General features: G+C 49.3%; 5 protein-coding genes across 16 annotated transcripts; 2 read left to right on the top strand and 3 right to left on the bottom strand.

Moving 5' to 3' along the window:
- Positions 1-1,118: 1,118 nt before the first annotated feature.
- LOC117893040 (sarcoplasmic reticulum histidine-rich calcium-binding protein) lies at positions 1,119-3,327 on the top strand. 7 transcript variants are annotated; one of them, XM_034799413.1, is made up of 6 exons: positions 1,119-1,251; positions 1,322-1,714; positions 1,832-1,876; positions 2,306-2,317; positions 2,429-2,473; positions 2,594-3,327. In XM_034799413.1, exons 1-6 carry the CDS (start codon positions 1,240-1,242, stop codon positions 3,212-3,214), a joined length of 1,128 nt encoding a protein of 375 aa, XP_034655304.1. In that variant the 5' UTR covers positions 1,119-1,239; the 3' UTR covers positions 3,215-3,327. The 7 variants fall into 7 exon arrangements, with proteins under 7 accessions (XP_034655304.1, XP_034655301.1, XP_034655299.1 ...); XM_034799410.1 differs by having other exon boundaries at positions 1,322-1,585; positions 1,616-1,714; positions 2,429-3,327; XM_034799408.1 differs by having other exon boundaries at positions 2,429-3,327.
- Positions 3,321-4,031, bottom strand: LOC117893046 (biogenesis of lysosome-related organelles complex 1 subunit 4). The gene is made up of 2 exons (XM_034799423.1): positions 3,827-4,031; positions 3,321-3,773 (listed from the first exon to the last, which is right to left on the bottom strand). The coding sequence occupies exons 1-2, from the start codon at positions 3,968-3,970 to the stop codon at positions 3,405-3,407; spliced, it is 513 nt and encodes a 170-aa protein (XP_034655314.1). The 5' UTR covers positions 3,971-4,031; the 3' UTR covers positions 3,321-3,404.
- A 574-nt stretch (positions 4,032-4,605) lies between these two features.
- On the bottom strand, positions 4,606-7,622 carry LOC117893036 (WD repeat domain phosphoinositide-interacting protein 2). Of its 4 annotated transcripts, none has more exons than XM_034799404.1 (6): positions 7,438-7,622; positions 7,062-7,183; positions 6,214-6,975; positions 5,689-5,847; positions 5,499-5,626; positions 4,606-5,386 (listed from the first exon to the last, which is right to left on the bottom strand). In XM_034799404.1, exons 2-6 carry the CDS (start codon positions 7,130-7,132, stop codon positions 5,148-5,150), a joined length of 1,359 nt encoding a protein of 452 aa, XP_034655295.1. In that variant the 5' UTR covers positions 7,133-7,183; positions 7,438-7,622; the 3' UTR covers positions 4,606-5,147. The 4 variants fall into 4 exon arrangements, with proteins under 4 accessions (XP_034655295.1, XP_034655293.1, XP_034655296.1 ...); XM_034799402.1 differs by having other exon boundaries at positions 4,606-5,407; XM_034799405.1 differs by having other exon boundaries at positions 5,689-5,832; positions 7,438-7,620.
- A 168-nt stretch (positions 7,623-7,790) lies between these two features.
- Positions 7,791-10,692, top strand: LOC117893033 (steroid hormone receptor ERR2). 3 transcript variants are annotated; one of them, XM_034799392.1, is made up of 3 exons: positions 7,791-8,326; positions 8,950-9,516; positions 9,586-10,692. In XM_034799392.1, exons 2-3 carry the CDS (start codon positions 8,965-8,967, stop codon positions 10,519-10,521), a joined length of 1,488 nt encoding a protein of 495 aa, XP_034655283.1. In that variant the 5' UTR covers positions 7,791-8,326; positions 8,950-8,964; the 3' UTR covers positions 10,522-10,692. The 3 variants fall into 3 exon arrangements, with proteins under 3 accessions (XP_034655283.1, XP_034655284.1, XP_034655285.1); XM_034799393.1 differs by lacking the exon at positions 7,791-8,326 and adding an exon at positions 8,580-8,709; XM_034799394.1 differs by lacking the exon at positions 7,791-8,326 and adding an exon at positions 8,634-8,706.
- Positions 10,693-10,708: 16 nt separating this feature from the next.
- On the bottom strand, positions 10,709-12,814 carry LOC117893037 (UDP-glucuronic acid decarboxylase 1). Its single transcript, XM_034799406.1, has 2 exons — positions 11,805-12,814; positions 10,709-11,529 (listed from the first exon to the last, which is right to left on the bottom strand). The coding sequence occupies exons 1-2, from the start codon at positions 12,657-12,659 to the stop codon at positions 11,014-11,016; spliced, it is 1,371 nt and encodes a 456-aa protein (XP_034655297.1). The 5' UTR covers positions 12,660-12,814; the 3' UTR covers positions 10,709-11,013.
- Positions 12,815-12,918: the final 104 nt, after the last annotated feature.

Genomic DNA, 12,918 nt, shown 5'->3' on the forward strand with positions numbered 1-12,918 from the left:
CGGAATTATCGATGAAATATACCGACAGACCCTCGTAAATATACCGAAATATACCCTTGCATTTTCTATATATACTGTAAATATACCGTACATCTTAAATCATTTTGCTCGATTTTGATGTTCCATTTGATATTAATAGCTAGTTAGGAGTCTCCGCGCTAAAACTATAATTTTATCCGATTTATCAATCAATTCTCCACAAGATTGACTAGTTTTCACGACTTCCTTTTGTTAAATTGTTTCTAACGTTTGTTTTTTACATTTAAAGAGCACAAAAAATATGGTATGTGACAAATATACCGCCAGCCAGTATAAATACTGCAGACCCTCAGAAATATATCAAAACATACTACGAAATTTACCACGTGACTAAAAATAAAAATGAGTGTGTCCACATGCTCTTGGCAAGGAATAAAATGTGGTAAAGCCACAAACTCAATACTTTTTGGGAGTGGGTGTACACTGGGTGGGCGCTTTCTTGATTTGAATTTAAAATTCAACGATTCAGATCGATTAATTAATTAGTCCATCAATCATTTAAAGCTGTGTGGCCTGCTGCGTACCGCATTTCCAGGAAATTAAATGTAAATTGATTGATTTACACTTAAATGTCAACAAAAATGTTCAACTTACGTAAAAGGGCAGCAATTATAGTCGCTTCGCGAATCCTATTAATATTTGCATAGTTATTTATGTGCACTTGAAATTAGCTGCTACCCCAACTCCCATCTGCTTAAGTATTTCCAGCGAACGACTAGACTGCGTTTCACAGCTCTCGTTTTCGTTTTTTCTCTGTTTGCAATTTTGTGCTAAACAGATATGACTAACGGATCGATGGGTACCGTATCCGTATCTATATCTCTGAATCTGGGTCTGGGTCTGGGTTCCGAGTCTGAATAAGCCTTGAGCCCATTTTGTTGTCTAGGTTTTGTTCAGCTTTTTGCTTTTTTGATGTGATGAGATGCTGGACGGTGATTTCCACGGCTTATAATTAGCCAGACAAATCAGTATCAATGTGGAAAATAATATATATGATACATATTTACATATGGGAACGGGTTTAGCGCACTTGGCGTGTATCTAGCGGCAATTAGCACCGAATTACAAACTGGTTAACAGCCCACCAGTCGCTGGGGATGGGATTCGCTCATAAAATAGGCTGCCCACGGGGCAAACAGCAGCAGTTTGGGAGAAATTTCCCATCGGTCAACACATCCCAGCAACGCCCAGAAGACGAACATGAAGTCAATTGTGAGTCCCCATCAGCAGACTGCCCGCAAAGACAACTTTCTCTATGATTCTACTCCGTTTCACTTTACAGATCATATTCCTCGCCTTATTCGCCGCTTGCCATGCGGCACCCACTCCGGACACCACTCCGGCTGATGTCAAGGAAGCCCCCGAGTCGCTTTGGCGTCCTAGCCCCATCGCTCCTGAAGTGATCAGCGATCCCAAGCCCGACGAGAAGGTTGTCCTGCTGAATCGCCAGAAGCGGGATGAGAAGGCTCACCCCAAGCCCGACAGCGTGAAGGCCCGCGAGTTGCTGCAGCATAATCCACATCACCAGCAGCAATCGCCAGCTAAGGCCCAGCCCGCTCCTCTGCATGGATCCCAGACTCACGAGCCCCAGCACCATGATCACAAGAAGTCCAAGCGCGAGGCTCACCACGAGGAAGGACATCACGAGGAGGGACACCAGGAGGAGCCCAAGAAGGTGGTCCGGCCTCTTACTTTGCCAACAATCGCTCCAGAAGCCCACAAGCAGTCGAAGCGCGAGGATCACCATGAGGAGGGACACCATGAAGAGGGACATCACGAGGAGGCCAAGAAGGACGATGGCAAGGATGACCATTCTCATGCCGACGCCCACAAGCAGGCAAAGCGCGAAGCTCACCACGAAGAGGGACACCATGAGGAGGGACATCACGAGGAGGCCAAGAAGGATGCTCTGCCTCATGCATTGCCTGCAGCCGCTCCAGCAGCCGAAGCTCACAAGAAGTCCAAGCGGGAGGCTCACCATGAGGAGGGTCACCAGGAGGAGGCCAAGAAGGAGGATGATCATTCTCATGGCGACGCACACAAGCAGGCCAAGCGTGAGGATCACAATGAGGAGGGACATCACGAGGAGGCCAAGAAGGATGATTGCAAGGATGACCATTCTCATGCCGATGAACATAAGCAGGCAAAGCGTGAGGCTCACCACGAAGAAGGCCACCATGAAGAAGGACACCACGAGGAGGCCAAGGAGAAAGCCCTGCCTCATGCATTGCCTGCAGCCGCTCCTGCAGCCGAGGCACACAAGCAGTCCAAGCGGGAGGCTCACCATGAGGAGGGACACCACGAAGAGGGACACCACGAGGAGGCCAAGAAGGAGGATGGCAAGGCTGACCACTCTCATTCCGATGAACATAAGCAGGCAAAGCGTGAGGCTCACCACGAAGAGGGACATCACGAAGAGGGACACCACGAGGAGGCCAAGGAGAAAGCCCTGCCTCATGCATTGCCTGCAGCCGCTCCTGCAGCCGAGGCACACAAGCAGTCCAAGCGGGAGGCTCACCATGAGGAGGGACACCACGAAGAGGGACATCACGAGGAGGCCAAGAAGGAGGATGGAAAGGATGACCATTCTCATGCCGATGAACATAAGCAGGCAAAGCGCGAAGCTCACCACGAAGAGGGACATCACGAAGAGGGACACCACGAGGAGGCCAAGGATGCTCTGCCTCACGCATTGCCTGCAGACGCTCCCGCAGTCAAAGCTCCCAAGCAGAAGCGAAACTCTCCAACGAAGCCAGAGGCGTCAGGGGCCGACCATCACGATGCCCATCAGCACGAGGAGGAGCATTCGGCAAAGCCAGACTCCCACGCTCACCACAAGCAGAGGCGCGAGGCTCCCTCCAAGCTAGCCGCCGTGACTACCGACGAGAAAGTTCAGCACGACCCCAAGAAGGTCGAAGAGCTGCACAAAGCCATAGAATCGCTGGCCAGTGCACAAGCCAAGGAGCGTCATCAGCGTGACATTCCGGTGCCCACTGAGATCAAGTCCACCACTGCTCCAGCCCACACACACAAGGCCGACAGCTCAGAGCTGACTGTGCCCATCCACCATCCCGTGTCCGTGGCCGAGTTGTTCCACAAGGAGAAGCCCGCCGCCGCAGCCGCCACAGCCGGTTCCAGCTCCGAGGAGAGCAAGGAGAAGAGCAAGGAGACCTAGGTCCAAGCCAAGGCCACAGCCTTGCACCCTTCCTGCTTATGTAACGGCGTAGCGGAGCGCTAATTGCAAGCGTCACGTTATCCATAATGAACAAACAAACAAAAAACGAGATTCAAAAATAAACAAAAAATATTTACACACTTACATAAACGACTTCTGCTAACTAAACACTAAATATTTAACTGGATGCTCACGCCACTTGGGGCTCCTCTGGTGCGGCAGCGGCACCGAAGTACTCGTCGGAGCTGTAGATGGGAACTGGCTGGAATTCCCCATCGAGCAGATTCGTGCGTGGCTGGGACTGGGCGGTCGCGGGATCTGCGGCAGTCAGCTTGGCTTTGAGGGGCTTGAACAGCAGTCCCTTCAGGCTGTAGTCCGTCACATTTAGCTCTTGTTCGGCCACGTCCACAGAGCGTTCCACATCGTTCAGATTCGCACTTACCCTGCCCACAAACGCCTCCAGATTGTCGATGCGCGTTCGCAGCTCATCGAAGTTGTCGCTGAAGCTGAGAATGCTGCACACATGGTTGGCCATGATGCCATTCGACTCGGCACGCACCTTTGCAACACAAATTATTAGTATAAATATAAAAATGAATAGCAATTTCTTACCGAAGAGAGAAGTGTCTCGAATTCGTCGAGACGGGCCAGCATATCCTCGATGTTCGTGCACAGCGGATTGATTTCCCTGTCCAGATCCGCACTCTGTATGATCTTGGCATAGTCCTGAGCCACATTATTAATTTCCGCAGCCATTACAGCACTCTGTTTATTTATTTATCAACAAATGCAACAAATTGTGCAGCCCCAGGTGTGTGCACACACTGCTGGAAAAAATAGTGCTATCGATAGAGGAGTACTCATCGATAGCGATATTTTCCAGCACTGCCCTTTTTGGCGAAAAATTTGAAAGGTGCTGGAAAGGCCACGAAAATAGCGATTTCTTTTTCCAGTTCTTTTGGCGCCATAAAGTAAATGAATCGATAAGCATTAATTTAAATAATTTATTGAATACAATAAAGTTGCGTATGAGTTGTTTGTTTTGTAAAATGTTTTTTAAATATTATTTTCTAAAATATTTGACTTTGTACAAAATACTATTTATACATAGATATATGCCGAAAATTGTTCCTCTCCATTGCACACACTCGAATTGTTTCACTCATTTTTGTTTTTGTTCTTGCAAAGGTTTGATTTGATTTGATTTTAAATTGAAAATGTATTATTCCATGTGTGTGGTGTGTTGCGTGTGTGTGTGTGTGCAGTGACGACGTGCGCTTAGTGTGAATTATATTTTTGATTCGACTAAACAATAGCTATGGTGGATTTCGGTGGATTTTCAAGGGGGTTCTGGATTCAAGCAGGATCAAAGAAGGTGAGCAAAATAAAAGTAATTTGCAAAGGCCGTTTATTTGTAAAAAGCAGGGCAAATCAATTATGAAGGCAAATTCTATAAATCATTTTTAATTAATTAATTAACAACTAACTTAGGAGTGTATGACAAAAAGCATTTTCCTATTCCAATGGCAGCGCCACGAACGGGACGAGGGGGTTGGGCGGGTCTTAACCACTAAGCATTGCTTGTATTTATAATGGGGGATGGGTGGGGGGCTGAGGATAAAGGAAAAGTGGAGTGATTTTTGCTGGTACAAAACGAGGAAGAGGGTCGGTCGCCATTGATAACGTTAAAAGCTAAATTAAGTCTATGACCTATTTAATTCTTTACTTAAATATGCTTGACGCCACACAGAGGCCACTACCGGTCGCATCGTTGCCCAATCTTCGTCTTCGTCTTCGTCGTCGCCGCCAGCTGCATGAGCTCCAAAATTGCAATCACTTTAGCATCATCGTCCGTAGTACTTTGAGGAGTGAGTTTGTTGTTGTTGGTTGGTTGTTGTTGTTGTTTCTGTTCTGTTTCTCTGGTTGTTCGCATCTAGGTAGTTGAAGGTCCTCCAGCCACTGGTTCGTCACCCTTCACGGCCGAGGCATAGCTGGCACCAGCGCTTCCACTGCCACTGGCACCGCCACCACCACCGCCACTTGTGGAGCTGCTGCTGCCGCCCGGCTTGTCAGTGGCTGTCGATTTTCCATCAGCACTTCCACTAGCACCAGCACCAGCGACACTGGGGGGAACGCCAGCAGCACCGCCAATGCTCACGCCACTGTTCAGGCCTAGAGTTTGAGGTGAATCAACTAGAGAATTTGTTTCGATTGTTTGTGTCGGTTAGGATTGTGTTGGGTCTTTTGTGGATTTTGTGTGCAATTTGCAAACTGTTCTAAGCACCTTTAATATCCATGGCATAGTGATCCTCCAAGCGCAGATCGTGCCGCTTAATCAGCTGGCACTCGGCACCCTCAATCGATGGTATGGAATACACATAAAGATAACCATCCTGCGAGGCAATCAAGAGTCTGCAGCAAATACAGAAAACAGAGTTAGTTTGGTAATGGACTGGATTATGCATTGCACTTACCTGAGCTGCTTTTGTATCGTGGCAATGGCGCACATGCGACGCACTCCTGCCTCGGGCAATGAGACCGAAGCAAAAGCCCGTCCCTGGCTGAACACATCGGTCACCTGCGTTGGCAGGTAGCTGGTGACCGTTTTGCTCAAGAATCTAAAAAACGAGTAACTTGCATGAGAGAGTAGATTTTGGTGAGTTGAGTTGAGTTGAGTGGTTGGTTGGTTGTTGTTGTTGTTGTGGTGTAGGTGGTGGTGTTTTTTGGTTTTGAATGAAAGAAAAGAAAAATAGATAAATGTCAAAGCGCCAGACAAAACAAAAAGGAAGGAATAGAAAATGTCCGAGGGGGCAACGCAAACACACAGAAAAATGAATGAAAGATTGAATAGAAATGAGGTGTGGAGTGTGAAGTCTGTTGTGGAGTGAAATGGAGCACACACACCCAAAATTAGATGACCTGATCCTTGCCCATAAACCATACAAATACAAAACACAGGAGTGACAGTGACAGTGACCTGACCCAGCTTATACGCTTACCCCATCCAATCATCGGTCGATTGCTTCCCATGATCGGCTGTCTCGGCAGCGCTGCGATCCAAGCGAAAGATGTGCACAGTCTCCGTGTTGGAGCTGGATACCAAATATTCCGAACAGTTGCTAAACGACAGCGAGACAATGGAGACGCAACGCTTGAGGCCACGCCGCAGCTCAAACAGTCGGCTGCCATCCTGGGAGCTGAAGACGCGTATGACCGTGCCGCGTTCGCTGGCGGTGGCTATTTCCGTGCCCGAGGGGCTGAATGCTATGGCCGCCAGTGGTGTGTCGTGGGCGGGTATCATGGTCTTGGCGTGCAAGTTGATGGCATCAAAGATCTGCACTTCGCCGGAGGTGACGCTGCCCGGATAGGCCAGGTAGCAGTGCTCCGAGGACGAGGACAGAGCGCACAGACCCAACGGATTGCAGGGCGTGTCCCGGATGGTGTGCACCACCTTCATGTCCTGTATGTTGTGAATGTAGAGCGACTCCTCCAGGCAGACAATCAGGCGCTCCCGATTCAGCTTCACCGCCAGAATTGTGTTCGCGTACGAGTAGTTGCAGATCTCGCTCTGCTTCTTGAAGTGGCACACCTTCAGCTTGCGCGGCGCCCGCTGCGACACAATGGCCACCAAGGAGCTCTCGAACAGGCGCTCGATGAGGAACAGCTCATCGCTCTTGGTGTGATATATTTTGTCCAGCGTTGAGTCCACGGAGCCCAGGCTGTACAGGCTGTAGCCCCCGCTGGTGGCGACTGCAAGCGATCTACAGGGCGAGGGGCAGTAAAAACAAAACCATGAAAATCACACAAATCTGCGAGAAGAGTTCTGTTCCTTTGTCGCCTTCCTTACGTTATGTTTTGATTGAAGTTGACAAACACTTCGCCCGCATCGACATCGGGTCGGCCCAGCAGGCTCATCATCGTGCTGTGTGCAGAGTGTGCAACGGGTGCGGGGCGGGGCGGACTGAGGAGCTGCAACAAAATCAAGCAGAAACCATTGCAACATAAGTTTTAGCCACTGTTTTTAGTTCGTTGGCGAATATCAGCGCGGGCAGCGCAATAAATATGTTAATAAATACATCAACATGCACGTACATACATGTGCGTATGTATGCACGAATGTACGAATGTACACGTTGGGGATAGGGGCTGGCTGCTCTGCTGATAAAAGCAGCAACAACAAACAAAACACACACAATCTACGTGACTAAGGAGCGCTATTTTACCTCTTTGTGTAGGAAACGTTGGTTGTTCGCTCAATTTAGTATTCCTCAGGACCACTCACAAGTTGCAAATTGTATAGTTTACTGAAGCTACGTAATATTTAATGATATTTGGATTTTTTTTGTCGCGCAATTGTTTTTGCTCTGTTTTGCACACACAAACACACGCACACACCAAAACACCCACACATATGCAGCATGGACAGCAACAGAGCAACCAGGGCAGGCAAATAAAACAGAGCTCATGGTTGTATTTTGCAACTGGTCAACGTCAGTGCTGCAAGGTGCGGTTACATACTTTCAGTATATTTCGAGTGTCAGACGGTATATTGATAAGTCCGCGGTCACACTGTGCAAACTATGCAGTTTTTTAATATTTTTATTTTTAAGAATTTTTGTCTGAAATAAAGCAAAAATGAGCAGCAGTCCATCCAGAGTTAGGAAATAATGTGACGCGTGGCTCGGCAATATAAGAATCGTGCCTTGTTTGAGCAAGTGGTAACACAGCAGACGAGTAAAATCGATGCTTGATGCTGTCTTGTCTGCAGCGCACATCCATCCCACATCTTATGAGGATAGATGCATGTGCAATAATAATTAATAGCTAGTTCTACAAAAGCAATAACATACAAATGTCTAGTAACATTTAACCCGCCTGTAACAGACGGAGAGATACTTAAGAATTTCTAATTGCCAAAGATGCAGACGGACAGATACCAAAAGCAATAACAAGGTGCTCGAACCAAAATAAATACATGCGCACATACATACATACATACACCCATAGCGATATGTATTACTGTTGATTTTTCGTTTATTAGCCATATTCGTGTGTACTTCAAATCTCTACTTCGGCTGATTACACAAAAGAGATCCTCGACAAATTCTTTATGTAAGTATGTAAACAGACACCTTGGGGGATTGTAAGTGTGACGTTTGCCAAGAGTGATAAGGAAATGGTGCGCGCTTATCTTTCATCTCCAACCTGGCTGCTGCTGGTCGCCCCGTGTCGCCACCTCCTACTCTACCCCCCATTGTCTTGGCTTGCGCGCTTTTTTTTCCCTCCGACTTTTCTAATCAGCGTCGTCAGCGCTGTGCGTCGTGATTTGTTGTACCGTTAGCTTTGGGTTTTGGTACTCCACGCACGGTACCGTTATCACAGTCTCGTGTGCTCTGTGGTGTGTGCTTGTACTTTTCCACCGTTCGTTGTTGGATGTTCCGTTCCATTCCGTTTAGTCAGCCCACAGTCCGCGGAAGAGAGACGGAGACCAAGAGGTTCGCCACCCATTGCACTTTTAATTGCATATTGCATATGTATGCATGTGTGCGCACCTTCCCCTCATTCTCATTAGGCATTGGTGCCGCACAGTGGTACCAACTCACGCAAAACTCCAATAAAAAAAGAATGTAACGCAGGCATTTCGTGAATCAGTGTCTGTGAACCACAGTGCGGCGCGTTTTGTTCATTAATTTTGCAGCACGACAAGTTAAACTATTACCCTCTCAATCCGCCAGCTCAAATTCTCGAATATGTCCGACGGAGTGAGCATATTGCACATCAAGCAGGAGGTAGACACATCCTCGGCCGGAGCAGCCTGCTACAGTCCCACCTCCAAGGCAACGACGGCGCAAAGCAACTCCTGCAACAGCAATAGCGGAATGAAGTCCTCCCCGTCCGTGTCACCAGAGCGGCAGCTGTGCAGCTCAACGACCTCTTTATCCTGCGATCTCCACAATGTTTCGCTGAGCAACGACGGCGACAGCATCAAGGGCAGTGGAGCGGGCAGTGGCAGCGGCGGCGGAGGCGGCAGTGGCGGAGGATCGGCCATCAATACCAGTGCCAATGCTGGCTCCGTTCGAGATGAGCTGCGTCGCCTGTGCCTGGTGTGTGGTGATGTGGCGTCTGGGTTCCACTATGGCGTCGCCAGCTGCGAGGCCTGCAAGGCCTTCTTCAAGCGCACAATCCAGGGAAACATCGAGTACACGTGTCCAGCGAACAACGAGTGCGAGATAAACAAGCGACGGCGGAAGGCTTGCCAGGCCTGTCGCTTCCAGAAGTGCCTTCTCATGGGCATGCTCAAGGTAACCTTGACGAACCCATTTCTAATCATTCTTCGGCTTCTAATTATTCACCAATTTGTGCTATCGCAGGAGGGCGTGCGCTTGGATCGAGTGCGAGGGGGGCGGCAAAAGTATCGACGGAATCCCGTCTCGAACTCGTACCAGACCATGCAGCTGCTCTACCAGTCCAACACCACGTCGCTGTGTGATGTGAAGATACTTGAAGTGCTCAACTCGTACGAGCCGGATGCCCTCAGCGTTCAGTCGCCATCACAGCAGCCACACACGACCAGCGGCTGCAACGATGAGGCCTCCTCCTCGTCGGGCAGCATTAAGCTAGAGAGCAGCGGCGGTGGAGGTGGCAGTGGGAGCAGTGTGAGCGTCACACCCAATGGAACATGCATTTTCCAGAACAACAACAACGATCCCAATGAGATACTCAGCGTGCTGAGCGACATCTACGACAAGGAGCTGGTCAGCGTGATTGGCTGGGCCAAGCAGATTCCCGGCTTCATAGAGCTTCCTCTCAACGATCAGATGAAGCTGCTGCAGGTCTCGTGGGCGGAGATCCTCACACTCCAGCTGACGTTCCGATCGCTGCCCTTCAATGGGAAACTCTGCTTCGCCACCGACGTCTGGATGGACGAGCTGCTGGCCAAAGAGTGCGGCTACACGGAGTTCTACTATCACTGTGTTCAGATTGCCCAGCGCATGGAGCGGATATCGCCACGTCGCGAGGAGTACTACCTGCTGAAGGCTCTGCTCCTGTCCAACTGTGACATTCTGCTCGACGATCAGAGTTCCCTGCGCGCCTTTCGCGACACCATACTAAATTCGCTGAACGACGTCGTCTACCTGCTGCGCCACTCCTCCGCTGTCTCGCATCAGCAGCAGCTGCTGCTCATTCTGCCCTCGCTGCGGCAGGCGGACGACATCCTGCGACGCTTCTGGCGTGGCGTGGCGCGCGATGAGGTAATCACGATGAAAAAGCTGTTTCTGGAAATGCTCGAACCGCTGGCCAGGTGAAAGAAACATCGCAGAAGTCTAGTTGATCTAGTTAAGATAAGTCTGGGTGCAAATATAGACATAAGATTGGACCTACTCCCTGTATACTAGAGTGCCTAGAGTCTAGAGTGTGTGTTTAAGCCGTAGCGTAAGCAATTGTAATTGTAAATACAATACATAGTTCGTAATTTACTTGTACGGGGTATGATTAGATTGAAAAGAAGAAAAAACGTTCTCTCTTTTTATTGTTAGCCCCAACTTAAAGCTAGAATTTACACTGGTTAAATGGATGCAGGACAAAGTGCAGGATCCCCCCACCAATGTGATCCATGGACTTATGGCATACGTGACTTACAATTAGTGCTATATCGATGGTCATTATTTACATTGTTTTTGCAGACTAGAGACGTTGCGTTACCAACTCCAAATGTTAGCTTTGGACTTTGGCATACAGGCACACACGAATTTACACTACATCTTAGACATATACACAGACAGATCTAGGAGTAATAGTTAGAGGCGACTTCGCTGCAGGTCGGGCGAATCAAAGTACTTGTTGGAGCTCTCCTGGAACCGATCGCTGCGCGCCAGTTCGTTGCGAAAGTAGGAAATGGTCTGCCGCAGACCCTTCTCGAGCGGCACCTTCGGCTCCCACTTCAGATAGTGGCGGGCGCGTGTTATGTCCGGCTTGCGTCGCTGTGGATCATCCTCGACGGCTTTGGTCTGCTTGATCATGCTCGGTCCGCCCACCAGTTGCTTGATGATTTGGGCAAACTCCTCGATGCTCTGCTCCACGGGATTGCCCAGATTCACCGGCTGCGTGTAGTTGGATGCCATCAGTGCAATCATGCCATCAACCAGATCCGAAACGTACTGGAAGGAGCGCGTCTGCCGGCCATTGCCATAGACAGTGATGGTCTCGTTGCGCAGCGCCTGCAGAATGAAATTGGACACCACACGGCCATCGTTCATGTGCATCCTCGGTCCGTACGTATTGAAGATGCGAGCCACACGAACTTGCACCTTTTCCTGCCAAACAAACAGAAAGATAAAAGACATTATTCGAAGCAACAGATTGGTGCAGAGATGGTAGAGAAATCTTATCTCGATCCCCCATGCGGAACGTGAAACGTTGCACGCCAATTAATGGCTCGTCGCTTCAGCATTCACAGCATTCCAATTGAAATCGTTTAATGCTTGAGTGGAGATCACATCAAGTCAGGAAAATACTGCATCAAATCTGGATGCTAGCCAGAAATGCAAAGTGACGTCAAACCCATTCCCATGCCACATTTACGACGTACCTGTTTGGCGTACGCATAGCTCAGGGTCTCGGAGACACGCTTGCCCTCGTCATAGCAGGCACGTGGTCCAATTGGATTCACATGGCCCCAATAGGTCTCGGGCTGCGGATGAACTGTCGGATCGCCGTACACTTCCGAGGTGCTGGCAATCAGCACTTTGGCCATCACGCGCTTGGCCAGTCCCAGCACATTGATGGTGCCCATGGTGTTTGTCTTGATGGTCTTCACCGGATTGTACATGTAGTGCGGTGGGGAGGCCGGCGAGGCCAGGTGGTAGATCTCGTCAATCTCAATGAACAGCGGATTGACAATGTCGTGGTGGATGAGCTCAAAGTTCTCGTGTCCCAGCCAGTGCGCGACATTGCGCTTGCGACCAGTGAAGAAGTTGTCCACCACAATCACTTCGTGGCCCTGGATCATCAGATCATCCACCAGATGGGAGCCCACAAAGCCGGCTCCTCCGGTGATGAGAATTCTCTTGCGATTTTTGTAGTTTAAGTATTTGACTTTGGGATATTTGCGAGGCGTGCTGGTCTGGAGCGAGCGGATCTGCTCCTCCAACTGGGCCAATTGCTCTTTGGTGCGCAGCAGCTCCGCCCGCTGCTCTTTGATAAGGGAACTGTGGGCTTCGTACGCATTCTGCAGGCTCCTTTGCACAGCATCTTCGGTGGGTGGCCACTGGCCCTGCTGCTCCTCCTCGATGGGTCTGGATAGCCGTCCCACACCCACCGCCACCCCAACAGCAGGCACTCCGGCGGTGGAGGCGCTGATCGCTCTGTACAAGTAAACGACCAGCAGCAGGGAGAACGATGCTGCGGCTACTATTTTTAGGCGCTTCTTTGTTGCCGTCATCATCGTGACGATGACGTTTGACTTGCTTTGCGAGAACTAGACGGCTTCCCAATGCTTATCAGCGATGGGAATCGCCACATTGCATTCTTATTGTTTAACTTTTAGTTTTTTTTATAAAAACAATTCAGAAATGTTATCAGCAGTGCGACCGCGGAGTTATCGATAAAATATACCGCCAGGCCCTCAAAGATATACCAAAGTATGGCAAAGTATTCTCATTCTCAAAACAAACCGATTGAAACGGTTATTTTTTCCATACTTG

This window comes from Drosophila subobscura, chromosome J, assembly GCF_008121235.1.
Source record: "Drosophila subobscura isolate 14011-0131.10 chromosome J, UCBerk_Dsub_1.0, whole genome shotgun sequence".
Classification (NCBI taxonomy): Eukaryota; Metazoa; Arthropoda; class Insecta; order Diptera; family Drosophilidae; genus Drosophila; species Drosophila subobscura.

Coding starts and splice junctions, on each gene's coding strand:
- LOC117893033 (XM_034799392.1), top strand. CDS start 8,965: ATGTCCGACGGAGTGAGCATATTGCACATCAAGCAGGAGGTAGACACA. Junction 9,517..9,585: donor TTCTCATGGGCATGCTCAAG/GTAACCTTGACG, acceptor GTGCTATCGCAG/GAGGGCGTGCGCTTGGATCG.
- LOC117893037 (XM_034799406.1), bottom strand. CDS start 12,659: ATGATGACGGCAACAAAGAAGCGCCTAAAAATAGTAGCCGCAGCATCG. Junction 11,530..11,804: donor GCTATGCGTACGCCAAACAG/GTACGTCGTAAA, acceptor TTTGTTTGGCAG/GAAAAGGTGCAAGTTCGTGT.
- LOC117893040 (XM_034799408.1), top strand. Junction 1,715..1,831: donor ACCAGGAGGAGCCCAAGAAG/GTGGTCCGGCCT, acceptor GAGGCCAAGAAG/GACGATGGCAAGGATGACCA.
- LOC117893036 (XM_034799402.1), bottom strand. CDS start 7,132: ATGATGAGCCTGCTGGGCCGACCCGATGTCGATGCGGGCGAAGTGTTT. Junction 5,848..6,213: donor TCGACCGATGATTGGATGGG/GTAAGCGTATAA, acceptor CTCTCATGCAAG/TTACTCGTTTTTTAGATTCT. Junction 5,627..5,688: donor ACGATACAAAAGCAGCTCAG/GTAAGTGCAATG, acceptor TATTTGCTGCAG/ACTCTTGATTGCCTCGCAGG.
- LOC117893046 (XM_034799423.1), bottom strand. CDS start 3,970: ATGGCTGCGGAAATTAATAATGTGGCTCAGGACTATGCCAAGATCATA. Junction 3,774..3,826: donor TCGAGACACTTCTCTCTTCG/GTAAGAAATTGC, acceptor TGTGTTGCAAAG/GTGCGTGCCGAGTCGAATGG.